This window comes from Platalea leucorodia (genome assembly GCF_965183815.1).
Source record: "Platalea leucorodia genome assembly, contig: HAP1_HAP1_SCAFFOLD_150, whole genome shotgun sequence".
NCBI lineage: Eukaryota > Metazoa > Chordata > Aves > Pelecaniformes > Threskiornithidae > Platalea > Platalea leucorodia.
This window is the reverse complement of record NW_028121394.1, coordinates 115,693-143,322: the sequence shown is the minus strand read 5'-3', so window position 1 is coordinate 143,322 and position 27,630 is coordinate 115,693. Positions and strand designations below refer to the sequence as shown.

The window sequence follows — 27,630 nt, the reverse complement described above, 5'->3', positions numbered from 1 at the left end:
ACCTCCCACCCTTGTTGTCTCCTGGGTTCCCAGAGTCATCGCAGTGACCGAGGCAACAGCCCTGCCTGGCTGTGGGTTGGCAGTCATTTTTATGTCCTAGCAGTGCAGGAGCTTCAAGGAGCATCATGTCTCCTGTTTGCATTCCCATCCTTGCACCAGCCCCACTGCCCCACGTGCAGCCGCACAGCCCAACTGTGCAGGCACCACACAGGGCAAGGTGCATTCAGGGTGGGGAAGCATTTCCCTGGTGTGGTCTGCACAACAGACCTCAATGCCCCATCTCCCTGCCCCCCTCCTGCTTTGGCAGCCCTCCCCAGCACCCAGCCCCTACCCAGACTCGACTGTGTCCCACACAGAGGTTCACAGACAGCTCTGCTCTGGGGTCTGCCAGGCTCTGGGCATGTGTGAGCCTGGGAAGGGCTTGGTGGTTCCCCCATGTAGTTGGATTTCAAATATGAGCCCAAACCTGTCCAGGTCCAGACTGCCCTCTGTAAAGACATCATCGACCAGTTCACGTGCAGGACAGCCTTGGGTATGTACCATTCGCCAGCTTTGGAAGAAGAGCCCAGCTTTCAGGCAGTGGACCAGAGAAATCGGATTTTATTACAGAGATGATATGAGAGAGTCAGCTCTGACGAGATCATGCTAATCATGCTCACGATAATTAAAAAAAAACCAACAACACAAAGTACAGGCCTGGAACAAGACAGCCTGGGATTCATGTGTGGGGAGTGTTGGGAAGTTTCTCGCTATTGAAAAACAGCCATGAAATCACTTTCCTAACGGACTCCTTGAGCTCCTGGTTCCTCAGGCTGTAGATAAGGGGGTTCACTGCTGGAGGCACCACAGAGTACAGGACTGCCACCACTAGATTCAGGGATGGAGAGGAGATGGAGAGGGGCTTCAGGTAGGCAAACATGGCAGTGATGATAAACAGGGAGGCACGTGGAAAAGGCTTTGTGGCATCCCTGCTCAGAGGGGAGCATTAGCACAGCCCTGAAGATCTGCACATAGGAGAAAAGAATGAAAACAAAACACCCAAATGCAAAACAGACACAAAACACAAGAGGCCCCACTTCCCTGAGGTAGGCATCTGAGAAGCTCAGACTTCTAAACTTCTCCCTCTTTTCCTGAGGGTGGCCTCCACACTTCCCTTCTAGGCAAGGACACACTGGGCATCTTTCACCTGCCCACATAGAGCTGCTCGACACCATTTCCATAGCCTTAGCACCTCTCAGCCCCTGTGCTCTGCAGAGGGAAATGGGTGCGTGGCTGGAGAGAGGCACCTCTCCTCTGCTGGAGCTCTGGCTGCAGAGGGGGTGGCCGATGCCTTGTGCCCCACAGCCACGAGGGCAGAGACTTTGCTGGGTCAGAGAGGATGCAAGGGGGCTTGCTCAGAGGAAGGTGTCTGCGCTGGAAGCGGTGACAGGGAGTTTTCCCAATTCTCCTTCCCCTGAAATTGCCATTTTTAGTTTGTTCTTCTTCCCTGCCCACCCCTCTGCTTCCCGGACCTTTTCCACCTGCTTCCCTGCCCCACATTGTTTTCCTCACAGCAAATTCTGAGAGACCCCATCCCACCATTCGTGTGCTCGGTTCTGCCTCACACAAAACTCCTCGTGGGAGGGCACTGTCTAGGCACATCTCCCTGCTTGCAGGTGATAAAGAGCAGGTCAGACAAACCGTGATGTTGCCAGCAAAGGTGATGGTGGTGCTGCCTGTAGGCTGAGGGGTAGGTGAAGGCAGTTTATGAGGTTCCTAGCAGACCTTCTGATCATGCCATGTAACGGGTCAAGAATCCCAGCTGCTTCTCAAAAGTGGCAGCTCCTTTTCCCTGTACACCCCCACAGCATGAAATTGAAGACTAAGGGAAGCACCTTCCTTTCCAGGTAGCCCCTGCCTGCACCTTCCTCTTGAAACATCCCCTTGGAAATGCCCTGGGGGTGTTCTGGACCTGTGAGGAGCCTCTGAGCCACACAGCACCCTCTTGAGAGCAGAAGGACCCTGCTCTGCCCTGCCAGGGGTCACTCCTTCCACCCGCAGCTTCTCCCCACAGCACCATGGGGAGATCCCCAGGCAGGCTGAGTGCTGACCCTGACAGGCAGCAGAGTCCTTGTCATGGCACACAACCCCCTGGCGTGCAGGGACCCTGCTCGGAGCCCAGGACACCCCTGCATGCACACCCAGCTTGGCAGCCCTGCAGCCATCCCTGGGAGGAGGGAGCCATCATGCCCTGTCCCTCTGATGGTGCAGCAGGCAGTCCCTGCTCTGGAGCACGTCCTCCTCCTCCACACCAGAAAAGCCAGGAGAGCCACCCCGACAGGTCCTGTCAGCTGTGGCATGTGCCAGATCTAGGAGACACTTCCAGGAGCTCATCTGCATTGCCCTGCAGCCTAACACTTACCATGTCAAGGGCTGTGAAGATTTCTCCCTTAGCGAGCTCTCACTTGTCCTCTCACCCCAGACTGCCTTTAACCTCTCTCACTCCTCTTGTCTGTCCTCAGTGCCTGCAGGCAGTGCCCTCAGCCCTGCTGCGCTTTGCAGAGGAGCTGCTCCTGGGCAGAGCTGTCTCTCTGCAGTGCTGCCCACTTGCCAGGAGCTCCCTCCATCCCAGGAGCCCGGCCCAGCTCAGCAGCAGAGGCCCAGCCCAAGGCAGCACTTTCTCTGCCCCTCTGGGCTCCCTCCAGGTGTCCCTGGGGCTCCAGGGGAACCTGCTGTGAAACAGGCTGAAGCAACCACTGATGTTCCATCCCTCGGCTGGGGAGAAACACTTCTTTCCAGAAGTGTAATTTCTCCTCTCAGAGTCAGTGTTACATCTAAATGTCACCTTTTTTGGTGTTATTATTAGACAGGATACCCAGGCAGGGACAGGCAGGGATCTCCTTTACCCCTGCTGAGGGAAGGGATTCAGCTGAGTCAACTGAGGCATCTCATCCTGCATTTCTGCATCAAAGGTAATAGCAAAAGTGGTTTTCATATGATGTTGTAAAACTTTGACTTAACAAAGTTCGATGGCGAGGTTCACTCTATTAATTACTGCATGGAAGAATCCTACAAAGGAAAACTGAGTTACACTCGAGTTAGACTGATTCACAGAGACACCGGGGACACAAAAGGGTAAGGAGGACCCTCCTGTAGAGTCACGAGGTTCAGAGTGGACCCCCTTGCTTTCTAAACTCCTTCCTCAGAGAGGAGACTAGGTGCAGATGGGTCCAAACCTAGTCTCAGACTTGGTCAACAGTTTGTGTCTAAAGGATTGTACATGCCAAGTTTATGTAATGTTTGATTAGCATCAATTCAGCCTGCAATTAAAGTTACCAAGACAAAATCAAAGTTACCGTACTACAAGGTTATGCACGATATCAGTCACTTACCAAAGATCTGTCGTTGGTAAAAGTGGTTGAGTCTCCATCCCTGGAGGTATTTAAAAGATGGGTAGACGTGGTGCTCGAGGGCATGGTTTAGTGGTGGACTTGGCAGTGACAGGTTAATGGTTGGACTCGATGATCAGATTGAAACGAGAGGAGTTCACAGCCTGGCCATGGCTCAGGCCCTTCCCTCTTCCAGAGCCTGCCCCAAACCACGGGCAGTCTGGTCAAGGGGCTGAGCACACCCATCACGGACGGGCAGGATTTGCCTGGGCTGCAGGCCGCATCGATCCCCTTGCCAGGATCGGAGCAGCCCAGGCTTCACAGCCTGGTCCAGCCCCGTTGCTCTCCTTGAGGTCTGCAGACTCTTGGTGACACCTCGGGGTCAGGGGTGGGTTGGAGCTGGACACCCAGCTCGAAGCTGGACCCCTAACTTGAAGGCACCCTTGAGTGGTTCATTCGGTTAATTCAGTCTTGGCTGGTTTAGCTCTCCGTTTCTGGCTGCATTTCAGAAAACTTGGCTGGGGTTTTCCTCTTGGAAGGAAGGTGTTTTGCATACAAATATGTAAATACCTTCCAATTCTTTTCCCCTTTGCTGGCTTACCTCTCGGCAGCGCCTCCCCACATGGCATCCGTTCAGAGGACTGGAAGTCCTACCTCTCTTTGCAAAATTAAACCCGTGGACGTTATTTTTCATACATGTCAGCTACCAGCAAGCTTTTACTGGTGGCTTTTTTCTGTCACTAGGCTTTGCTCTGCTGATGTTCAGCTATCACTGAAAAGCTCATCACACCGGGTAGTTTACTGAAAACATTTTATTGTAATCAAGAAGTGACATAACAAGGCTGCAATGTATTCTGCAAATCATTCTGCTGCTATTTTATAACTGATACCAGCTGCTTCTGCCAGGCAATTAAAAGAAAATTCAACTGTGAAAATTTTCAGGACAGAAGACTCCAGCCAGACTAATTAACGGTGGTTAAAAATAAGAGGCCCCAGCAACGCCTTTCATGTTGCGTGGTCACAACTCACAATTCTGTACAAAATGTTCGCTTTTTAAAGCTCCGATGTAAAAATCAAACAATCCAGCGGCAATTTTTTAAGTGCAACGCAGGGTCTTTCATGGCATCATTTGCAATGCTTGAACTCGTTCACATTTCAACAAAGTTTAATACAGATGACTTGGGATTTAAGTCTTTTTTCATTATCTGTCATTCTATGTAGGGACAGATTTCACTTTTTGGTCATCTTGCTCCTTGTCTTTGCTCTTCTTCCATTTGTTCTTCTTGTGCTTGTGTTTGTGGCTCTTTTCCAATTCCGTTTCATTTCCAATGTGTTTCTTCTGCTTCTTCTGTTTCTTCTGCTTCTTGTCCTTCTTCTTCTTTTTTTTCTTGTTCTTTTTCTTGCTGTCTTGCCTCTCTCCTGAGCTGGCACTGCTCCTGTGGCCTCCAGTCTGACTCTCAGAAGGGCTTTGGCTACGGCTGCGCCTAACACTGGGACTGCTTTGCCTTTGACTTCGCCTTGCTTCAGGCCGGTCACCTGCAGCAGGTGCTGCTGTATCCTCTTTCACCTTATCAACAGCCTTTTCCTTTGGGTCGTCATGAGTTTTCCCTGCCGCTTCCTCACCTTTTGCAGATACCTTACTCTCACTTTCATTGCAGTCTGGTACAAATGCAGCCTCATCAGTGTCTCGCGTTCGATCAGAAGAGAGCGGCGAGGAGCTGCTTACCTGAGGCTTAGGCTGGGCAACACTTTTATTGTTTTGTCCAGTCACGTTCTCTTTCTCATGTTTTACATCTGGCGATTCCTCTCTCCAAGGTGCCTTATTACCACCTGGCTCTTTCTCTTCATTGCTCTTTACTTCTGGTACGTGCTTCTCTTTCTCTTCTCCTGCGTTTATATCTAGAGGTTTGGGTTCCTCCAATGTGCGCTTGGAATCGTGAGCAGCTTTGTGATCAGACTGCTGCTGCTCAGGCGGAGGGCTGCAGCTGCTCCTGTTGGCGTCTCCAGTGCACTTTTCGGACAGCTCTGCTCGTTCGTCTCTCGGCTTACTCTCCTGGACTGACGTAGATTCTCTGTTTTGAGAAGGGGACTCTCTTCCCCTTGCTAATTCACTCTTTTCATCTCTACGCTTGGAACTCGAATAATCTCTGTTGCCATCACGGTCAGAATTTTTGTCTTGCTTAGGAGTAAAGTCTTTAGCAGCCGATCCATGGCCAGTATCAGGCTTCTCTGAAAATCTGCGGTCTTTGGAAGATTGGGAAATACTTTGTCCATCTCCTTGCTCGGTTGCACGTTCTGAGGGGTCGTCTTCTTGCTGAACACTGCTCTTTCTCTTCTCAGAGGTGTCTTTGTCTGACAAAGAATGATCCCGGTCTTTGGTTTTTCCTTTTTCATTTGACATTGAACTTTTTGAACTTTTTGCGTCATGCTGGGAGCTTTCATAACTCACCTCTTTTGTAGTTTTCTGTCTTTCCTTCAAAGGCTCCGTCTCTTTCTCACTCTGTTTTACAGGGTTTGGTGGCTTAGCACTCGCATTTTGTATAACATTAGCAGGTTTTCCTACGGTTGCGGGCACCTGGGTAGATTGAATGTCTTCCTCTTCAGACTCAAAGTCATCCTTCTCCCACTTTGACTGAGGGACCTGGATCATAATAAGGATGTCTTTCTCAGGGGCTGTGATATCATTATTATACTCCTCCATGGTCTTAATGACAGTTTGTTTTGTGTCTGGCTTTTCTTCAGTCTTTCTAATGGGGCTTCCTCCAGTAGAACTAGTGCTAAGAGGAAAAAAGCTGACATTAATCGTGGGTGAGATATACGCACCGCCATCTTTTGTAACAGTTTAGAAAACGGCCTGTGTTTCCATTCTAAATCTTGCGTATTTTTTCAAAAGATGTTCAATTAAGGGAACAGACGAGAGAAAGGATGAGTCCACTAGCTAAGACTACGAGCAATCAATTAATTTAGTACCTTCCTACTCTACATTTAATTAACAAAGACACGAGATTATCAGATTGGGGACTGTCTGACCTGGTAATTCCTTCATGTCCTGCTTCTACCAATGGTAGATAAATTAGCTATACATTCTTGTTTCGACATCTAAGCAAGCAATGAGGGAGAGGTATACACAACCACAGTTTTATTCCCATGTCCCAGTGTTCTTCTTCAGAAAAAATGTACGTTTTAAAAACTGTTTAGAATATCAAGACACTATCTTAAGTCTCCAGTGACGTCTTAAATGGTTTGAGTTTGCGCTGTCCTGCTTCTTTAGATGCTGAAATGTACGTAATAACAGCTTCACACTAGATTCACTCTTTCAAAGAAGTTGGCACTGAGCTGGAAGCAGTGTAGCTGTGTCAACACGGCACTGTGCTCAAAGCTCAAATCAGTACAAGATATTGGCAACCAAGCTGCTATTTCTGCAAGGTATCGTTTCATCTCACCCTGACAAAAGTAGATCATTACAGCACCTTGCAATTTTTCAAAGGCAACATATTGCATGGTAGAGACATGTCTGTTATCCTTGCCTTTAGCAGTAAGCTGGATCTGAAGGAAGACCTCGAGGGGACTCCTCAGAGAGTCAACATATAATGAATAAGAAGGGGGGAAAAAAGTCCCAGAAGTAAGGGTGAAAGACGTCATCAATGAATTAACCTTATGAGCTGTCTGGGCAGTACAGACTGCTTGTTTTCTTTCACAAAATTTGATTCTGACCCAAGTACAGCTTAGCAGGAAAGATCACAGATTATTCACTCATTTAGCACAGATTTAGCTGTTCCTTTCATTAGTCACCATAAAGACTTTTACATTTGTTTGCAGGGGGGAGGGAGGAAAGAAAGAATAGGAAAAGAAAAGATGAGGTACCTGGTGCAATGTACCAGAGTTGCACTAGATCCATCAGCTGCCGTTCCTTTGCTTCTTACTTTTCCCTTTGCTTTTTCTTGCTTAACTTTGCTGCTGTTCGGCTCAGCTTTCTCACCAGGTTCTTCTGCAGGTAGCACATTTTCTCCACTCACAACCTTTTTGCCAGTTTCTTGGTTCAGTTTAATCTTTTTGGCGGGGTTGTTAAGAAAAGCAGGTTTATCCTCTTCTGGAGTTTGCTCTCCTTTTTCACCATCAGGCTCAGTCTTCCCCTTTGGTGGTCTTTTCAAGTCAGCAGCTTCTGGTTTAGAGGCCTTTAGGGAAGTCGCTTCATGTTCTTCAGCAACCTTTTCATCTACTTTTCGTTTTCTTTGTTCAGGTTTTACATCAGAGGAGTTGCTTTTTTCAGCAGGTGTTTTTGACTTGCCCTCTTTGTTGGAGGGCTTCTCCGACTTGGTTTCTTTTCGATGGTCTTTCTTTGCCGTTTCCTCGTTGGCTGCTCTGGTTTCTGGGTGATCTTTTGTAACTTTGGGGTGAGCTTTCCGTGGGGAACCAAGAGCCTTCTCAGCCTTTTGAGAGGAAGAGGTTTTAACACTGTCTGTCTTTGGCAACTCCTCCTTCACTTTTTTCACAGCAGGTTCCATTCGAGGAGATTCTTCACAATTGGTGTCCACCTCCTCTTGGGAAGCTTTAGCTGGTTTTATTATGCTGTCGTTCTTAGGCAGAACAGCCGCTTCTGCTTTCCGCTTTGTCTTGTCAATTTTTGCTTTTGGCTTCTCCTCTTTTTTCGCCTTTGCAGATACTGGTTTGAAAGCAAGAGAATCTGCTTCCATAGGCTCATCTCTCACAGGGGTGGCATCGTCTCTTCTTGGGAGCATGAACAGAAAGTCCTTTTTAACATCTGCTGCTGGAACTGGCTCTTTGGCTTTCCTCGCACCTTCTAACAACTCAGCTTTGGGAAAGCCTTCATTCTCATCCCCTTTTCTTCTCTTCTGGGGGTTTTTATCTTTATTTCCTTTGCCATCCCCCAGTGGATGTTCCCCCTCCTTCTCTTTGCATTTTGTAGCATCTCGGATGTCATGGCGCTCTCTTCCAGAAGGTTTTTCAGGGTAATTTCCAGCTGCATTACGATTTCTGTGGCTCTGCCCACCAGGATAATCCTCCCTACGTCCCCAAGCCTGTGGCAAATTCTCTCGTCTGGTCCCAGGCGGACCAAACCTATCTGGAGAAAAGTTGCCCCTGTTTACTGGAGGTGGAGGTTGAGGGCCAACAGCAAAGCTCTTGTGAAACTTTTCATACCATTCTCTAGAGTTCCTTTCCCATTCTCTGTATCTTTCCTTTTCAAATGGATCTCTCAAGTCAACAGATCTGCCATAGCAAGCTTTCATATCATGTGGAGGAACTTCTCTGTATCTGTTAAAATACTCCCTTCCTCCTTCCCCTCGAGGTACGGTCCGTGTAGTGGGAGAGTGGCCTCTAAACACTGGAGACCTTGATCGTGAACGGTATCTTCTTAGCCTTGAATGGTGATAACCCCGTGACCTTGACCTAGAACGATATTTATGACTCTTCCTTTTGCCTCTTCTTGAATACCGTGGGGATCGTGAGCAGGAACGAGAATGGGAACGACTAAAGGATCGAGAGTAGGAGCGAGAGCGGGAAGAACCTGATCTTGACTTGGAGTAGGTGCATGAACTTCTCGAGTAAGATGAAGCACTATAGGGAGACTTGGACCTTAAAAAAAACACAAAACACAAAAAAAGTGAAGTTAACTCAAAACAGTCGCTCTCCCCAGTTTTTTTTCCTCCCAAATTTGGTTTGGGTTTCTTTTCCTCTCCACAGGCTAATGCCAAAGCTTCTTTCAGCTGCTGATATACTGCTACTGCAAACTGAAGAACTTGATCGTATGTAAAAGTTTCTGCTTACGAGACAGAACAGCTGCTGCATTGTTAGTGTACCAACATACAGGAAGGGGAAGCCTATTTCCACCCACTTCTATGACATTAACTACCACAGCTATTGATTGATCTAAGGCGGGGTATACTGGCCTCTACTGGTACATGAACGCACACATTTTTCACTACTCAACAACTACCTGCAGTGCAAATCATTTTTGTTGCAGTAAGATGCAAAAAGTGCAAGTCTTAATGGCTAGAGTGCAGTATCAAACACCAAGAAAACACGATTTAGCCTGAAGACGGCAAAGCTCCATTTTAAAATGCCAGCTTAGTCTCTTCATCTTCACTACTGGTTTGGCAATTTGTACAGGATGCAAAAGACTTGTACTGCAATCTTACACCCAGGACTATTTACTCCTGTCGCTGCTGATCCCTTGACTCATCCAATCCATCTGACGATGGAGAGGTGGAGGCGAACTCCTCCTGATTCTTCTAGACAACCCGCTTCTCCATTACGGACGTGTAAAGCAGTTACCTGGAAAACAAACGCCTACGCTCCTTTTGAATCTTTTTATATTCCATCAGTTCTTTACCAAAATCCTTTGTAAGCTCATCACATTTGGACTTTTTCTTCTCCCTGTTAAAAGAAGTTTGACCTTTCTTACAAGGATAGTTTGACCTTTCTTACAAAAAGACATCAAGAAAGAAACCCTGGCCGATAGGAGAAAATGTCTACTGCATGCAAATGCAAAAGGTGAACATCCTAGTTAAGCAAAGCCAGTTTAGAATGCCTAGAAGTTTCAGGGAAAGCTTTAGAATGACATTTGTCTGGGTTTACTTTTGCATGGAGCCAAATACTTACTCCTCTTTAGGTCTCTGTTGTTCTCTGTAAAACTCCTCCCTAGGTAAAGGAGGTGCTTGTGTCGTTGGGATGGTATTTGAAGGAGCCGTTGGTCCTGCTGCTGGTACCCAAGCTGGCGACCTGTTGGCAGGAGCGGGGGGATATCCTGGAGGGGGGGCAGTGCACCCAGCAGCTGGAGGCTGACCAGGGGGAAACTGAGGAGGCAACTGGGGCGGTGGTACCCGCGGTGGGAGAGGAAGGGCATGGGGTGGTGGAGGATGCAAGGGAGGTGGAGGCACAGGCACAAAGATGGCGATTGATGGTGGCAGTGCTGGGGCCTGAGTCCTTTGGGTACGTTCGCTAGGCGGGCGTCCTCGATTTGAACTTCTAAAGAAACCCAAAAACATGTGTCACTGTTTGTTACACTCTGCCCCAATTTTAAAGAGGAAGGCGAAGGAAGCGGGAGCACGGTGGCGAGCACTTCTTGTTCTCAACTTAAGCATTTCTCTCCCTGCTGTCTGTTCATTTGAGACTGCCCTCATTTCTTGATCCTCAGACTCGCCTTCCACATCCCCAGCCCCAGCGGTTCCCTCAGTCTTCTCTCCTTATACTCAGCTTTGCGCCTGTGGATGGAGGCTGCCCGTGCTTAAAAGAGACTCCCATCTCCCCTGGGCCAAGTGCCCACCGCTCCTCTGCCACTCCTTGATATGGTCAATACTTCACACTTCTGATCTTCAAAGCACTGCACAAATATTAACTCATCTTCTCTCAAACTTCTTTTAACTTCTTCCACATAAGCCTCCTATGTTGTTGCCTCATGAGGATGTGTTTGGCCTGCTTTTGTCCCCAAATTGTTATTTTCTCGCTTACTGAATTTGAGATTTTAGACAATCTGTGGGATGGATCCTGGGGTTTGTTTTTATTTATCTTTAGCATAGTATGAACACAATGCCCCCTTACAATCTATCTATAACAAATATGTACCAAAAGGAAGGACTAACTTGACACTGCAATAATAGAGAAAACAGACTCCTCTCTCTCTCTCCAACTGAGAGAAAGCAGCTTGGCTATTTGAGAGGACTGAATTGAAGACATTCAAAATTTTTATAAAATAACACAACACAGCGTTGACTATCCAATGCTTTGCTCACTCAGTATCAACTAAGTTGGTAAAAAAGAACGTTGGAGGCTGATTTCTATGGGGAAATCAATTTCTCCAGCCCTATTCAGCCAGTGATCAGAAGGGTGGCTTTCCACCTCACCCTTTAATGATATTTCAATTTTATATGTAATTATGGTTTCCAGCCAATTCAAATGAAGCCATTTAAAAACGAATTACCACTTGTATTCTCCACAACTATCTGTGCACACTTATTTCATTCTAAATCAGCTTTAAGCTACTAAATTATTATTTGCTGTATAAGCTACGTGTTATGGTCTCGTTTAACGGGTTACAAGTAGGAATATATTGAATTTCTGTAGCATACTTACAGCTCCCAGCCTGGTCTGCCAGCTGCTGAGCAAACTGCGCTGGCTCTCCTGGGATGACCTTTTGGCGTGGAGAGAGGAAAAAGAAAAAAATCCCATTCAGTTGATCTGAAGATAAGTTTTGAAAAGAACTTCTCAAGTTATAGTTGCTTACCAGTTGTGTGTATTGAGTGTCCTTGGGGGCCCAGAAGACTTGGTAACGCTGGTTGTCTTACTACAGGAACCCGACAGCCCTTGTGAATAAACGCAAACAGTTGGAAAAGAAGCTCTGCTAAAATACAAGCAGCACTGCATATGTTGAAATAAAATTTACCTTCTCTTCCACCAAACTGCCGATTGACTGAAAGGAAGATTTAGAAAGACCAGCAGCACTCACCAGCGCAGCAGGAGGTAGAACAGTACCGGCATCACTACAAAAGAACCCAAATTTTTATTATTCAAACAGTGTTTTGAAGTGCTACTTGAAATACAAAGTCCCAAGTGAGAAAAGGCTGACTATAGTAAATGGGGAAAAAAATGAAAAAATAATCTTCTCCAGATGTACAAATGGGAAGTTGGCCGATTCCAAATGAAGCACTGACGAGAAGTCTGTTTGGACTAGTGGCATTTAAGGAGAAATAGAACAGAATAGACTAGACTATTTCAGTTGGAAGGGACCCACAACGATCATCTGCTCTGACCGCCTGACCAATTCAGGGCTGACCAAGTTAAAGCATGGGATTAAGTGCATTGTCCAAATCCCTCTCCAACACTGACAGGCTTGGGGCATCGACCACCTCTCCAGGAAGCCCGTTCCAGGGTTTGAACAACCTCTCGGTAAAGAAATGCTTCCTCATGTCCAGTCTAAGCCTCCCCTGGCGCAGCTTGGAACCATTCCCACACGTCCTATCACTGCATCCCACCGAGAAGAGATCAGCACCTCCCTCTCCACGTCCCCTCCGCAGGAAGCTGCAGAGAGCAATGAGGTGGCCCCTCCGCCTCCTCTTCTCCAAACTGGACAAAGGCAGAGTCCTCAGCCGCTCCTCAGAGGACATTCCTCCCAGCCCTTTCACCAGCTCTGTTGCCCTCCTCTCGACGCACTCAAGGACCTTCACCTCCTTCTTCAGTTGTGGGGCCCAGAACTGCACACCGTGTTCAAGGGGAGGCCGCAGCAACGCTGAATACAGCAGGATAATGACCTCTTTTCACTGGCTGCTTCCCCTGCCTTTGATGCATCCCAGGATGCAGTTTGCCCTCTTGGCTGCCAGGGCTCACCGGAAAAATATTTTAGTAAGCTGGCTGCACATAAAAGGATTGGAGTACGTATAGCCCAGACACTGACTCTCAGTTGTGGAAGATGCAAGAACTGAAATTCTCTTGGGAAACGTTTATGTGCTGGCTCAGTGGCTGCCTTAGAGGTTCTTTTGACTTGTGACCTTTGTAGTCAACGGTACAGCTGCGCCTGACAGTCTTCTGGACAGAGTGGCTCTTTGCATTCCAGGCATAAAAGTGAAAGGACAGAAGCCCTCAACAACAGTACAGATTTTCCATGTATTTTCCTACCGCTTCACTGGGTTGCCTACTAGGACTTTGTTGGTAAATGTTTGTAAAGACTTCAAATTTACAGTGTTTCAATGTTTATTATCCAAATCTGCGTGCGGTGCTGACTACACGGCATTACTGAGAATGACTCTGACTTATAATACTGATGATAGAAATACTGTAGAAAAAAGTGATGTGAAACACCTGGTCAGTTTTACCTCTCATTGGGCTTTTTTGCTTTTCAGGAAACGATTATTTCCTCAGTACTAAAGAGAAATGAATGCACTCCAGAAGCTCTGACATAACCAAATGCTTACTTTAGGAATTGCTAGCCGCTTAAACTCAAAGGGCTCCTGGGGGAAAAAAGTTCCTCTTTCAGGGTCAACGCGTACTGAATGATTTGTAAGAGAAGCAAACCAAAATACTTTGGAGAAAATTCTTGCATGAGGCACGCTTCCAAATTATTCAAGTGTCCTCATTCAAAGTAAAACCCAAACCCAGAACGGCCACAGTTCTCTGGAACTGTCACTAATGCTATAGAAATCGCTAGCTGAGAAGCTCAAGAGAAACAATCTAACTTCAGCACCTTGGTGCCTTTTATATTCGTGTTGATCTACAGATTTCCTTACCGAAAAGGTCCACCTGGCTTTTCAGCAGGGGCCAACGATGACAGAGCAGCAACAGAAGGAGAAGCCAGAGAAGCCAGTGGACTCATGAGCGGATCCCGCTGGCTGGAAATTGTTGGCCAGAGCAGAGGCTGCAGGTTGCGGGCTGTTGTTTGCCTCAGGAGTGGTGGTGGAGGCGGTGGCGGTGGCGGCTGCTGCTGCTGTTGCTGCTGAACCTGCTTATGGAGCCCTTTTGCGTAGCCAGTCCCATTTCTGAAGTTGTTCACAGCCTAGAGGCAGGAAAGCATTTACAAAAAGTTAATACGAAACTTCAGTAGACAGACGAAGAAAAGCCTGCACGGAGTAAAACTCCTTGTGTATTCCTGTAAATGCTATCAGTCCTAAAATGAATCAACATACAGATGTATGGATACATCACACTGAACACTGATATTCATGACTTGCAACTCAGAGCAGCCGTATTTAAAGTACTCCAGCGTTGGCACTGAATTTGAAAGTGAGACAAGCCTGTTAAACAAAAGGGTGACCTGAATTTGCCAGATTGTCTCTAAAGAGTTGTAAGCTTCTGTAACAACAGATAACGTATTTGAAAAGTAAATTGAGCCTTACTCCATTTAGCCTTGCTTAAGGAGAGGTAAATGAATATCTTCTTCCCTTTCAGCTTTTGAAAAATAGACTTTTCCTTACCAACAGTTTACGTGAAAGTCATCGTGTTACCTGGCGTAGGGACTTGTTGGCGACTAAAGCGTCAGGAGAAACGTCTGTTTGATGGCATGTTGGGCATCTGTGTTCCTCAGAGTCCAGTAACGCTGTTCTAATACCTGTGAATCATCAGAATCATCAAAACAGCTTTTAGCCAAACTAAGGAGTATTTTTGGGGTCTAATCAATTCTAAACACAAGTGTGTGGTTAATGGGTGAATATGGTCTTGAATTGAGAGCATGGAGCGATCAATGTTCAACAGTGTAAAAAATTTCCAGTCTGCAGCAAATAACTATACGGTTTGATACTGCACTCATGCAACACCTGAAGATGTACAGGAGGCTGTGCCTTGATGTTCCGACTGATCTTCTTTCCGCTGGCTAGTACAGTGAGAAGTCACTAACCTCAAGGTTAATGAAGAAAACACATTTCAACACATTAGGAGGTTTGAGTTCTGAAGGTTTTAACCAACCCTCCGGTGGAGAAGGCGGCGGATTAAATGCCTGACTATCCGTTTGTTGCAGACCACACCAAATCACCAGAGCTGGCTATATAATTTTGTATGAGAGAAAGGGCTGTGGACAAATAAATGCAGTCACTATCTAATTCTGGAATCTCCTGCACAATTACGCACTCTTCTCATACTCGTCCTTCCGTATTGTGCTGGTCTGGGCGGGGACAGAGTTAATTTTCTTCATAGTAGCTAGTGGGGGGCTATGGTTTGGATTTGTGCTGGAAACAGGGTTGGTAACACGGGGATGGTTTCCTTATGGCTGAGCGGTGCTTCCACAGAGTCAAGGCCTTTTCTGCTTCTCACACCGCCCCACCAGCAAGGAGGCCGGGGGGGCAGAAGAAGTGTGAAGGAGACACAGCCGGGACAGCTGACCCCAGCTGAGCCAAGGGCTATCCCACACCGTATGGCGTCATGCGCAGCATATAGAGCTGGGGGAAGAAGAAGGAAGGGGGGGATGCTGGGAGTGATGGCGTTTGTCTTCCCAGGTAACGGTTACGCGTGATGGAGCCCTGCTGTCCTGGGGATGGCTGAACTCCTCCCTGCCCATGGGAAGGAGGGAATGAATTCCTTGTGTTGCTTTGCTTGTGCGCGCGGCTTTTGCTTCACCTGTTAAACTGTCTTTATCTCAACCCACCAGCTTTCTCGCTTTTACCCTTCCGATTCTCTCCCCATCCCACTGCGAGGGAGCGAGCGAGCGGCTGGGTGGTGCTTAGTTGCCGGCTGGAGTTAAACCACGACACGCGTGTAAAGAGATTTAATGAGATACATAAAAAGGGGAAAAAGCTTTCTGCCTTTTTTTTTCCTTTCTACAAGGAGAGTCCTTTCCTAGTCAGGCCATACTTCAGTCTTACATCGAACTGGTGACAAAGTAATGCCGTTATCTCCTATGTCTGCTTTCAGAAGATCAATTTGATGTTGGGGATTAACAAACCTGGGAGTAACACTTACATTCGTCACAGTAACTGTTTCTACAGCAGGGAATAACCACGGCATCAGTCATTGTATCTTTACAAAGGAGACACAGCAGCTCCTCTGGAACGGGATCATGGGAGGAGGAGGGGGAGGACGGCTCCTCGGGTAAAAAGGGTGGCTTTTCCTTCTTGCCTCTGGCATAAGCTTCCCTGGAGGCGGGGGGGGGAAGGAAAAAGAAAAAAGTGAAAGACGAGGAAAGGAAAACTTTTCCAAGCGTAGGATTTTATCAAAGGAAGACAAGAGATGGAATTCTCCTCGCTCCACACTAGCCTTTGAAGACGTAGGCATCTCGTTTAAACTGCTTTTCTATAGCCACAAGACCAGAAGAGGGAGGGGGGAACAATTTTCCTTCTGCAGAACTCTCCCATTCATTGGATCAACTAAGAAATTGGCTCCGACTACAACAATAATGTTTTGACAGCTAGAAATCGGGTGCAAGGAATCCCACCTCTCCTTTGCCAGGGGGTAAAGGTAAATTGCAGGCTCAGGATGAAGTGAGTCTCCGAGTAATTCCATTTTATAAATAAGGGCAGTCTATGTTCCAGCTTCTACAAAAGGAGATCCACGACAGAAAAGCAGAAGTGCTACCAAGTGCATTTCGTAACAGCCCCTCTTGTCAGCCCACGGCTGGATTTTCTGAGTTCAGAGCAACAGGGAAACTTCAGCCTGTTTCACACGTGAGCTTGGATAAAAGTCAGAGGGGGAGGAAATCTCAGTCCAACGGCGATGGGTTACATTTTGCAAGAAGCCTTTGAAACATAAACCAGCAGCAAAACGAGCTTTCAGAGAGAACAACTCCCACTGTCAACACTACTGAAATATTTTGCAGAAATACAGATTCTTAGCACAGCACTAGTTTAACCAGCTTCCAGGGCCATGAGCAGTAGGGCCACCCTATTTTAATCTTAGAAAGTATCACAGATTTTAAGGTTCAGATACAACGACAATGCTTCCTCCCCCGCAATTACAGAGGCTGGCCGATTTGGTCGCGTGGCCACTCAGACATTTACGCACAGTTTCTCTCATTCGCTTTTGGGTCGGTCCAATGAATTCCCTACTTACGCATTAATAGCTGGTATGGCATACTTCCCAGTGCTGGTTAGCATAGCACCCTTTGTATTGGGATCTTTCACCTCTATCAGGAAACTCCGTGGAATTCCCGTGCTCCTTTTAATTCTGGGAACAGACTCAACATTTTTGCCCTGTTAAGAGAAGAAAGGCAAACATAGCTCATCTTAAGACCCACACTTAAAATGACATGTCCATGATTATTCTAAGCAGCAAAAGCCTTTAATCCTCTCCTTTTCCTTAACAGAAGGGTTGCTTGACTAAAATACTTATTTTCCTAAATTAATATAGCCAGGGTGTTCCAAGGCTTGAGCAGTGTTTTGAACGCCGTCGACACTCTTGGGCTTAACTTCAGGTTCCTTAAGGGTGAAATATCCCTTAGCCTGCCCTCCGCTCAGAAGAGATACCAACCCGCTCCTCCTCCAAAGCGCAATTCCCAGGGCGAGCTCAGTTCAGTGCTCTGAACCAGGCACTGAGGAACTGTATATGAAGGTTCAGTTCATACCTCACGCATATACAATGTTAAATGGCATGCATACTCACCCAGAGGCTTGTGTCATTAAAACAGGCAAATATTCAGCGGGTGGGGTCAACAGAAAGGAGCTTAGGTTTATATGAAATACTAAAAACTGTGAACTGTTGTTAAAAAGAGTTAAAACCAGAAACATTTCCAATGATATTGGAATATCTAAAAATATGCATGAAAGTTCACAGAGAACAATCTATGGACATATTGAATGTCTATGACCTGGAAAAAATAAAAGTTTACATTTACAACTCCAGCTTTCCCTTGAATTTTGAAGGGCTTTGCAACATTGCCATACAACCTCTATATTTCACCCCCAGAGAAACAATTCCAAAGATGAGCAGTCATGTAGCTGTTAGGTAACTGCCAAGGTAAAAAAATGAACCCCCAAGTAACACCAGAAGTCCCCCTCAACCTTACCCCATTTGTTGGGCAGTTCTTTATATAGTGGCCAGGTTGTCCGCAACGGAAGCAGGTATATGATGGTGGAAGCAGACCCAAGGGTTTCTTCGTGTAACTAAAAGGTTTTGGGGAAAAAGAAAAAGCTATGCGTGCGTCTCTCTTGTTAAAACAAACATCTCTATGATTTTTCCATCATCTTCAAAGAACAGATTGGACGTTATCAACACTTACTTGATTGGATGATACTCATGGCAGGACTGTGTCATCATAGCCTTGATTTTATCTTCTTCAGAGGCATTGGCCTCAGCCAGATTGGCAGTCTGTTCAACAGGCAATACACACATTAGAAACACATTTCAGCCCACACGGCCAAAGACACCACCACTCCCCCGATCCTGCAAAGAGCAGCACAGCGCGGGCTGAGGTTGCATGAAAACAGCCGCTGACAGAAAACAGAGCCATGCTGAAGATGCTCTGGGGAGTCCTTAGGCCACTGCAGGGGGTTTATGGGCCTGGGAACCTACTTGAAAAGAGCCTTCTTGGGCACTCCAAACCTTGGGCTCTCTTTGTACCTCACACAAAGACTCCTGTAACCAATCCAATGTGCTTCCAAGTGGACTGAAGCTCTGTGTAGGAAAAATCATACTATCCAGCACTTTTAAACGGACTTTTAAGCCCCAGACTATTTGAAGCAGAAGATAGCCACTGGACATTTAATTGAGAAAGATGCAGGCAAGTACCATTATTTACATTTCGCAGCAGTAAAAGGAAACACAAGAGTCGGGGAAGTTGGTCTTGCTGGCTGAAATTCAGCTTCAGACACAGAAGCATTAAAAGGAATCAAGCTTTTGATAATCCCTCAGCAAGACAAAAGATTCTTGTCAGTGGAAATTTGACCACGATGTGCTGTAGGCAGTCCCAGCTGCACGTTCCCCCCCGCTACCCTCTTCATATTCAGCGATTTAACTGCAGCAAGCAAAACCTGCCGGTTTTTCCAGTTGACTGTGTCCTTTTAACATACAAATCGTAATAGAAACCTTATCCAGAATTACTGAAGGTAGCTGATTTTTTTTTAAGTCGTGTTTGTTCCAATGTTTTTATTACACACCAGCCCAGATACAAGCAGGGCCTGAGGGAGTGACTGTAAATGATCTGGACCTTCAGGCACTGATCATGCAGGTCAACCACTCCTGCTTTTGTTTTTAGATGCATTCACTCCCAAAAGCAACCAGCCAGGTTCAACATTCTCTTAAATGGTTGTTTCATATACACAGCTTTTTCTCCACAGTCACATAATGCAGATCGACATCTATGAAATCATTAACGTTTACAGAAAACTTTACAGATACTTGACTCGTTTGTTTGAACCCAAACGGTTCACAAAACACACCCAAAACCCACAAAACCTTACTAGGAACAGACCAAAATTCAAACATAGCATTTCATACATGGGAATAATAAAACAGAAACCTGCTAACACATTGCCTCCATGCTAAGCCAGTCTGCACTGAAGAGGTCAGAGCAAGTAACAGTTTTGAGCTGCTTTATGCTATGTTCCTGTATTTTTCTGAAATACTTAAATTTTCTCAAAAGCTTCAATGTGTGCCCTACTTGGACAGGTTTTCACATTTCAGAGTAAAACTTCACAGGAGTTTACAGAACCAAGGACACGTTCAGAGACAGCACCAATGGAGACCAATTTCTTTTGGTGGCTGCCTTCCAAAGAAATTTATGTTTCCTTCCCCCCAGTGTACACAATTTAATTTCTGCAGGAAGAGAGGGAAGAAGTTACCCGTGGGGAGAGATTTCTCTTTCTCGGCAATGAACTCCAGCCTTTATTTTCAGAAGAAAGAACCAGCTCCTCTGCATTAAGCCCTGCCTTCTCTAATCTTTGTAACTTTGCAGACTAGGAATTCAATTGGCTAGCACTACGCCTGTCACAAAGGGCCATCACTAGTGCTTTCCCCGACAAAGTGACACCTGGCTGAGCAAAACCAGCAAGCAGCTCCATAGCAAAACAGGGCGTTACAACCGTTTCAGAAGGGCACATCTGCTAATATGCCACACATGCGCATCGGCATGTTCCTCTCGACAGTTAGGTACACTGACACAATTTACACAGTCTGCATTCAAACAAATTAGACCGTGGTGTCCACTTGAGATACGCTACAACTGATGAAATTGTGCAGCATCCACAGAATGCATCTAGAACTATAAGGACTAGAAATTCAAAAATAGCCATGCAATTGTCCGTGTTCCAGAAGCGCTTCTATTTTGGCTGTTGCAAACCCCCTTGAAATGGCCATAACTTACAGCCAATTAAATTCTTCTGTAAAAAGTGTGTTAGTTTCCAACGCAAAATTAACAAAACATAGGAAAAACGGTAAACGGCTTCCGAAGTGCTGCTGCTTTGTGTCTTGCAGATGAGTAATACTGCAACATTATGTTGAGGCTGAGAAGGTACTCCCCTTCGATCTTCCCAAACGGGCAGCTCCTCTTTACAGGATAGTACCAAAATATACACACGTTTTAAAGTTAAAATAAAAACTTTAAATTGCTAAGAATTAAATTAAAGTTGTGTTCACATTACAACAGTCATCCAGCTACAGATCACGGTATAGGACTGAAAAATATGAAGCTAACACTTTTTTTTTTAAGTATTTGACAAGAATATGTACATACCTTAGCAAGCTGGCCCAGAGAAATAGATGCGGAAGAGTCATCAATCTGTTCACAAAAAATGAAACACAGATTCAAGTTCTACAATCAAAACACAGCAATAGTTAACCTCTGCTGTAGCCTGAGAGCCTGCGCTATGTCCTCTGAGTGTCACTCAAAGAGGCATTTCTAACCTAGTGCAATCTGTATCTGCTCAAAACAAAGTCCAAGCCTATGACAGCTTAAGAGTGCCTATGTGGTTCATGAGAAGAAACTAAAAGAACCAAACGTGCTTGCGATCAACTCGCTGCTCCAGAATATCTCAGAGAAGGACCCCTGTCCAATGTTCACAACTGCTTAAAATCTGAAAGGGTAAGGAAGCTGTCAATTGTCAGCTCAAAAGGACTTAAAAAAATACTTGAGTTTGTTTGAGAAGGAAGCATCACGACAGGAGACTTCTTTTCAGTGTAGTTTGTAAATTAAGCAGTTAACGTCTCGTCGTTTAGAAATGCACACGGTTTGGGTTTATGGACACAGTACAGTTGCCCGTCAAAATAAAGCACGGGCGTATATGCCCTGAAACATGAACTCTGCCCCTCCTGTCCACCAGTTTAAGAATATTCACCGTCCCCCACCAAACCCAAATAAGAACACCAATCCAAAACATCAGCCATACAAGTAACCACCACTTTGTCTAGACAAAAATAAACTGCTCAAATTATTGAAATAAAGGTGACCGAGAGCTTGGCCAAACTAAAAATTCAGCCAGGAAGGATCACAGTTGTGCCTGACGGTGCTAAAACAACGGCCATGACTCTCTGCATTTCTGCAGTCTCGAAGGACAAACACCAACTAGAGATCCTTGCTGTTACTGAAACAGTAATCGAAGTCAAAAAGGATCCACTTTCCTGCTTTGGGCGTAGTAACATTAGGGCAAGAGCGCCAATGTGGAAGTGGAGAATGATAGCTAACATAAGACAAGACAATGAAGAAATATTCAAAGTGTAAGCTTTTGTGCATGCTTTTTAAAAAAACTCTTAACTCATTTCAATTTTGCTGCTTTACTCTTCAACAACAATTGGCAAGCTTTCCAGTGCTTTATTCCCGAAAGAAACAAAAAGCACACGACAAGCTGTACAAACATACATCTTGCCAGCTCTAGGCAGCCAGATGGAGAACACGGCACCACGTTCAGCTGTGCAAACCCTGAACCTACATGATCTAAAACCGATCACGCGTCCTCTGTACAACACAAAGTCATTCAGGAAATGTTCTAGCAGACTCAGTACGAAATACAACGCATTACTGGGCACAAATACCAACGTTCACATCAGAGCTGTGCAAATAATGGCATTACTCAGTTTTTACTATGCCCAATCAAAGACATTGTATTTACAACATATGCTATGTTGTACTGGAAAAGATATTAAGTTCATGTTTGGAAAACTACTACAAAACTGCATTGTTTAGAATTAAGGGCAGTGTGTAGAAAAAAGCGTGAGATTGTGTTTTACATACTGCTCTTGATGTGCCACTCGCTGGCTCAGTTCGACTTCTTCTAGAAGAAGAAATAAAGGTGATCAGAACTTCAAATAAAGCACTTGTACCCAACGTAAAGTAGTGAAAACCGGTTATAAAACCTGAATATCAAAACATTATGTCCTGATAGTCTCGTACATGTGGAAATTTATTCATATACACAAACTGTTCTCCCTTGGTACATGCAGTGCAACTAAAAAAAAATCCCCAAATCACGTTTCTACTTTGTCACAAATTACTCTAAGGCTTACAGCTATAGAACACAGCAGTGCAAGAGCAAGCCCTCAGGTATTTTGTCTCTGCTATGGAAGTATCAAAAATACAAAGTCTGTACTACAGGTCTGTGTTCTTCCATAATCAGCCATCAAAACACGAAGGTCACTTTAGCCAATCTGGGTGCCCCCAGCGTTACAAATAGGCACCAGATACAGCACTTCAGTTTCTAAGAAAGAACAGGGACAGTCTAGACACTTTGAAGTGCAAGTGCACTTATGTTAAAAAAATCAGCCGTCAGACAAAGAAATACCAAAACCGTCAGCAGCAGAGTCTTTAGAACAGGGTTTCTTTGTGGAAGCCCAAGCCCTGTGCTCAGGTATCTGCCATATTTAGCTATGAAAGTGTCAAAATATTAAATGTGTTACGTATGCTATATTGACTCAAAATAGTAATAGAAAGGTCACCTGAAAGCAGTTCCTGGGGCTTTGTGCGATTTAGGAGTCCTGCGACAAAAGAAAAAGGTCTTGATTGCCAGAATTTGCATTAAGATAATCTTGAAAATGTTACAATAGTTTAGGAAATATTTATTACATTTGAAAACTCGCTGAGATTCCACACACTCATTGATCTGTACCTGCATGCTACTCATCATGGATCAGACATGCAACCGCTGATAGCGTTAGCAAACAATTCATACATCCTCCAAAGTGTGCCATGAGCAGAGGCAATTCAAAGGCTGCAGTGGAATTTAGGTACAAATAGAGAGGGCCATTCTTTCCTCATCCCCACATGCAGGCATTTATTTGGTCTTTGATGCTAGCAGCATCTCTCCTCTCCTTTCAGGGCAGCATTACAATACCAGGAGAGGGTGCCATCCAACCCGAAACGGAGGATGCATTGACAAGACGGCGCTAAGCATACGCGTTGAAATTAACCCCCAACACAAGGCCCTGTTTATAAGCACAACGCTGTGGCGTCCAGAATTACCAGGCAGCGCCTGAAAGCACTGTAACAACCACGGCAGTAATACGCCCAAAGTTTACATGCAGAGCCACATAAATTCAGGGGTTTTTGCTTGCAAAGGCTTCCTGGGTCCCAGGATGCTCCTGTACTGTTGGTTCAAGACACGCTGTAACTCATCAGTTTATTTACTGAGAACCAACATTAGAAAGACGTGGCAGAACCCCAAGCTAATAATAGCAACTAATTGTGGTGGAGAGGCGTATCTTTAAGTAGGCTGGCAAAGAGGACCCTCCAAACAATGCCAGTGGAGCTAATATAGAACTGGACTGCATGAATACATAAATGACAGCAATAATCCTGTAGTCGGGATTGCATTCGAAGGGCTGTCATTTTAATCAATATGCCCGGTTCTCTGTCCTCCGTAAATCTTAGGAATACAGAACTAAAACCTGGGGCACCGGTATCACCTTAGGGTAAAAACAGACTTAGAAGGATAACTAGTAACATTTGGTACCGTGCTAAACGGCTTACTGAGTTTCAAGTTTGGAAAGGATTATCCATTCCTTCATCGTACTCGCACAAAAGGCAATATACTTTAGGATATTGTTGTTTTTCTCTTGCCTGAAACGGACATTGTCTTTAGGAAACTACTAAGAATCACTTCTGAATGGAACTTCTTGTTTGTATGGTTCGCCAGCTGGCAACCCTTGGTCTGTCCTCTAGAGCTAGCGTGCAAAAGCCCCAGATTTGGGGGGTAAGAAGAGCTGCCATATCCCTCCCCCCCCCTCCCCCAAATGCAAGGAAGAGTCAAACCCCGAGAAGCAGACTCTTCGGAGATGGGAACAAATTACAAGTTTACACTACAATGCCTATCTGTCTGTACTATAAAAGCCATCAAAGCAAACACATAGAATAAGGAGTCTCTCCATGTAGAGGAAACAGGATCCACAACTTGGCTCTCAGAAGAATCAACCCCAAGAACAAACCCAATGAAACCATCTTAAAAGTTACCACCGTTGGAGGTTAAACCCCATGGCCCAGCAGGTCTGAAAAGGTAAGTCTGCTTTGGGACAGATAGATTAAAATTTACCCCATTACAACAAAAACTAACAGCAGCTTTCACAAGAAAGATCCAATCGGAATGCCTCTGTAAACTACGAGCAATAAAAAAGTTAACACACTGAAACCCCCAACAAAGAATGCAATGCTTTACGGATACTTACATCACGTATGGTTTGCTGGCAGCTTTAACTCCTGCAACAGGGATTCTTCGAACGATGACCGAGGAGTTCTTAGGAATGAGGGCGTTATCATCGGTGTATTCTGCAAACAACATAAATACAGACAAAAACATTAGTCACTTCCCAAGAATGTATATTAATAGCTAATTACACAGCACTTCAGAGAACCCCCTCACAGATGTCAAAGCAAAATTTGATGTGTAACATCGCGCTTTTATCATCTCAACACACTAACAGTACAGTTCAAGAAATCTTCAGGTCTGATAATCAAACACAAGCAGCACCATCTTGTTCATTTTTTTAAAATAGTTGGAATGCCAACAGCAAAATGGTCCCAAGGGTCACTAAAGGAGGCTCTGCTAATGCATGAGGTTCTTTCCTGACCTAGCTGAAGTGGCTTTTGCTTCTGTTGGGCTCCAAACCCAGGAGGTCTTTGAAGAAAAACAAACAGCAGCAAAGTCTCACCTGCATAAACCAGATTCTGAAGCCTGACCAGCTTGCCCTGCAGCAAAACAGGCACTGCGTTAAAGCCTGGAAACTCTGCGCCATTGCTTCAGTAGCCGTTCACTAAAAACGCTTCAGCTACGCTGCTGGTGCTCAGGACGGACAGAACACAGAAGAGAGCCTGCCCTCGCTGCCTATTTCTTGGAGCTTCATCCATCAACAGCCACACTTCTCAGCTGCTCGTTACACTGAAATGGAAACGGGGCTGGCAGTTCTAGAATTTGGATCACAGAAATGTCGGGTGGGTTTTGAGCTTGCTTTCACAAGCAGGGCAGAATGGGCTCCAACGCAGTATCTCCCCTCTTCAGCTACTCATCTCGTTTGAATGAACCAAAGGAATGTGAATACTTTCCATTCACTTTTTGCAGAGCAGAGAGACTCAAAGGAAATTCCTTAGGAAGGCAGCCTCGGAAAGCCTCTCGAAAACAGCGTGTGCCTGAAGCTACCCATGCTCTGCCTTGGCTCACACCATGTCAGTCTGCTGAAGAGGAGGAAAGCCGCCTGACCTTTACACAAGGCCCCAACAAAAAACCACCTGCCTGAGACACTTGGACTGAGACAGCTTAAAATGCAAAGATCTCTCCATGAGAATGGTTTTGATATTGCACTTCCACAAGCTGGATATGACTAAATATGTTAAAGCACTCTCAGCAGCCATTCCCTGTAATCTGCCTACAGTTTTCAATATCAAAAGCCCTTACCTTCACAAACTAAATCAGGACGATGGTCTGAAAACCAAAGATGCTGCATACCCAGCCAAGCTCTGTCAGGGTGGTTTTGCTCAGTGATCACATACAAAATAGGAATATTTCACAATTTACGCTCCATTTTTCAGTGTCTTAGTCCTAGAAAGGACTACCATTGACAAAACCAGAAGCTTTTCCAGAAGGCCCATATCCTGAAACCAACCCCTAGAGCTCTTCACAAAAGGAAAATCTAACCATTGCACAGCCCCCTGTCAAGAAAGGCCTGCCCTGGGACGTTTTGATGGAGCAGGAGCTCCGACAGCACTGAGGCCCAGACAAAGAACGGGGAGCTCATGCCAGCTGCACTTCTCGAAGCCCCAAGCTTCAAGGTTTTGAGCTGCTGAACAAAGCCGTGCAGAATATTCTTCCTGCTCCAGATCACAAACCACCGGATTTTGATTTCAGAGATACGTGATAAGCAACAGTGGCTCCACAAAAAGGCAGGGGTTTGCTACGCCTGTGCCCAACTGAGGACTGTGGGGGTTCTGCAGAAGATTGCAAGCGGCAGCACCTCTCCTAGAAAGAGACTGTATATATGAGGACAGCAACCAATGCTTTGATTCACAAATCATGCAAGCCTGCAGCGGTCAATTTGAACACGCACAACGGGTGTACGACGCAGAAAGAGGAATAAGACCTCTTTTAGTATCTTGTGACAATTCATTGACCGTTAGAGGAGAAGCATTGACATCTGCCTTCTGAAGCGACTATCCGTGCATGTATCTGGAGAGAGACAGGTACGTGCTTGTTTTCAATCCGCTTGTGAAGTGCACACTGAAGAGAGCTCCAGCCATCTAATGACAGACTGCTATAAAAATGAATTCACCTTCCAAGTCAATCAGTCCACATTTAAATGGATCACCTGAGGAGTGACAATAGCTTGGTGAAGTAAAGGCTTTATTTGTGTAGGACACTCATCATGGCCCATATTGGTATTTGATGCTTGAAGGCTCCTACTGGCTCAGCCAGCAGTCAGAGAATTTGTGGAAGAGTGTTTGCATACAGCAGAGGACATTGCTGAGCTCGTTGTGGGAAGGGACCTGGGGCCAGTTGGCTTTCATACATTTATTTTTCCTTTGCCTCAATTAATTGAATGCATTTTGGTGAGGAAATTTTGTTAAAGGTGAAGTCAAACCACGTAGACTAAAAAGTTATTTTTTTTTTTTTTTTTTTTAATCGGAAAGGACTAAAGCTAAAAAACGTGTCTAAAACACAGCCCTGAAGGTAGCTGTCAGGACAGCGACGACAAAACAACAGCTCTGTCGGGCCCCCAGCACAAGTCACAGCTACCGACTGTGGCCGAATCCCGTTATCGCGTCCCACCCCGTGCCCACCACCCCCACCCACCTTCTTGGGTCTGGGCGTTGGAGATCTGCAGGTCACAGTTGGCCGCCTTCAGCTTCTCGCGGCCCATGATCTGGCGCTTCAGGTCGCACAGGGAGATGTGGAGCCCATTGAAGGTGACTGTATCGTAGTTCAGCTTGGAAAAGAACTTATAGTGGATGCACGACATGGTCGGTGCCTGCTCCGCGACGATGTCTACCGCAGCAGACGGCGTCGCAGCCTCCGCGCCAGGACAGGGCCTGCGGCAGCTCGGGGAAGGGCCCACGGAGGGGGCCAGGCAAGCAGCACGGGCTGGGCTCAAGGCCGCTCAGAGGCCACAGCGCTCCACCACGGCCAGGCCCCCTGGCCTCAGGCAGACTCGGCTGATGGAGGCCGAGTGGTGGACTCCATCCCGGCGGTGCTGCAAGGCCCCGGCCCTCGCCCCTGCAACGCCCCTGCCCACAGCCCTCAGCGATGGAGCTGGGCTGCGGCGGCGGCTCCCGCCCGCTCCTCCTCGCAGTCCAAGCGGGCGAGTGGACGACGGGGAGAGGCCCCCACGGCCCCGGCTCAGCCTCCGCTCCCTCTCTGCACGCAGCGCACCTCGGCCCAACCGCTCACTATGGCAACTCGGGTGCCCCTGCCCCAGCATTCCG

At 46.1% G+C, this 27,630-nt stretch overlaps 1 protein-coding gene across 1 annotated transcript; it reads right to left on the bottom strand.

The window, feature by feature from the left end:
• Positions 1 to 4,581: 4,581 nt before the first annotated feature.
• On the bottom strand, positions 4,582 to 27,167 carry LOC309603622 (E3 ubiquitin-protein ligase RBBP6-like; the record flags this gene model as incomplete). The annotated part of the gene is made up of 18 exons (XM_082338419.1): positions 4,582 to 6,145; positions 7,233 to 8,963; positions 9,663 to 9,764; positions 9,990 to 10,355; positions 11,460 to 11,517; positions 11,611 to 11,689; positions 11,770 to 11,866; positions 13,607 to 13,872; positions 14,321 to 14,424; positions 15,768 to 15,940; positions 16,854 to 16,993; positions 17,806 to 17,902; positions 18,019 to 18,107; positions 20,470 to 20,514; positions 21,964 to 22,000; positions 22,665 to 22,703; positions 24,387 to 24,486; positions 27,002 to 27,167. The coding sequence occupies 18 exons, from the start codon at positions 27,165 to 27,167 to the stop codon at positions 4,582 to 4,584; spliced, it is 5,253 nt and encodes a 1,750-aa protein (XP_082194545.1).
• Positions 27,168 to 27,630: the final 463 nt, after the last annotated feature.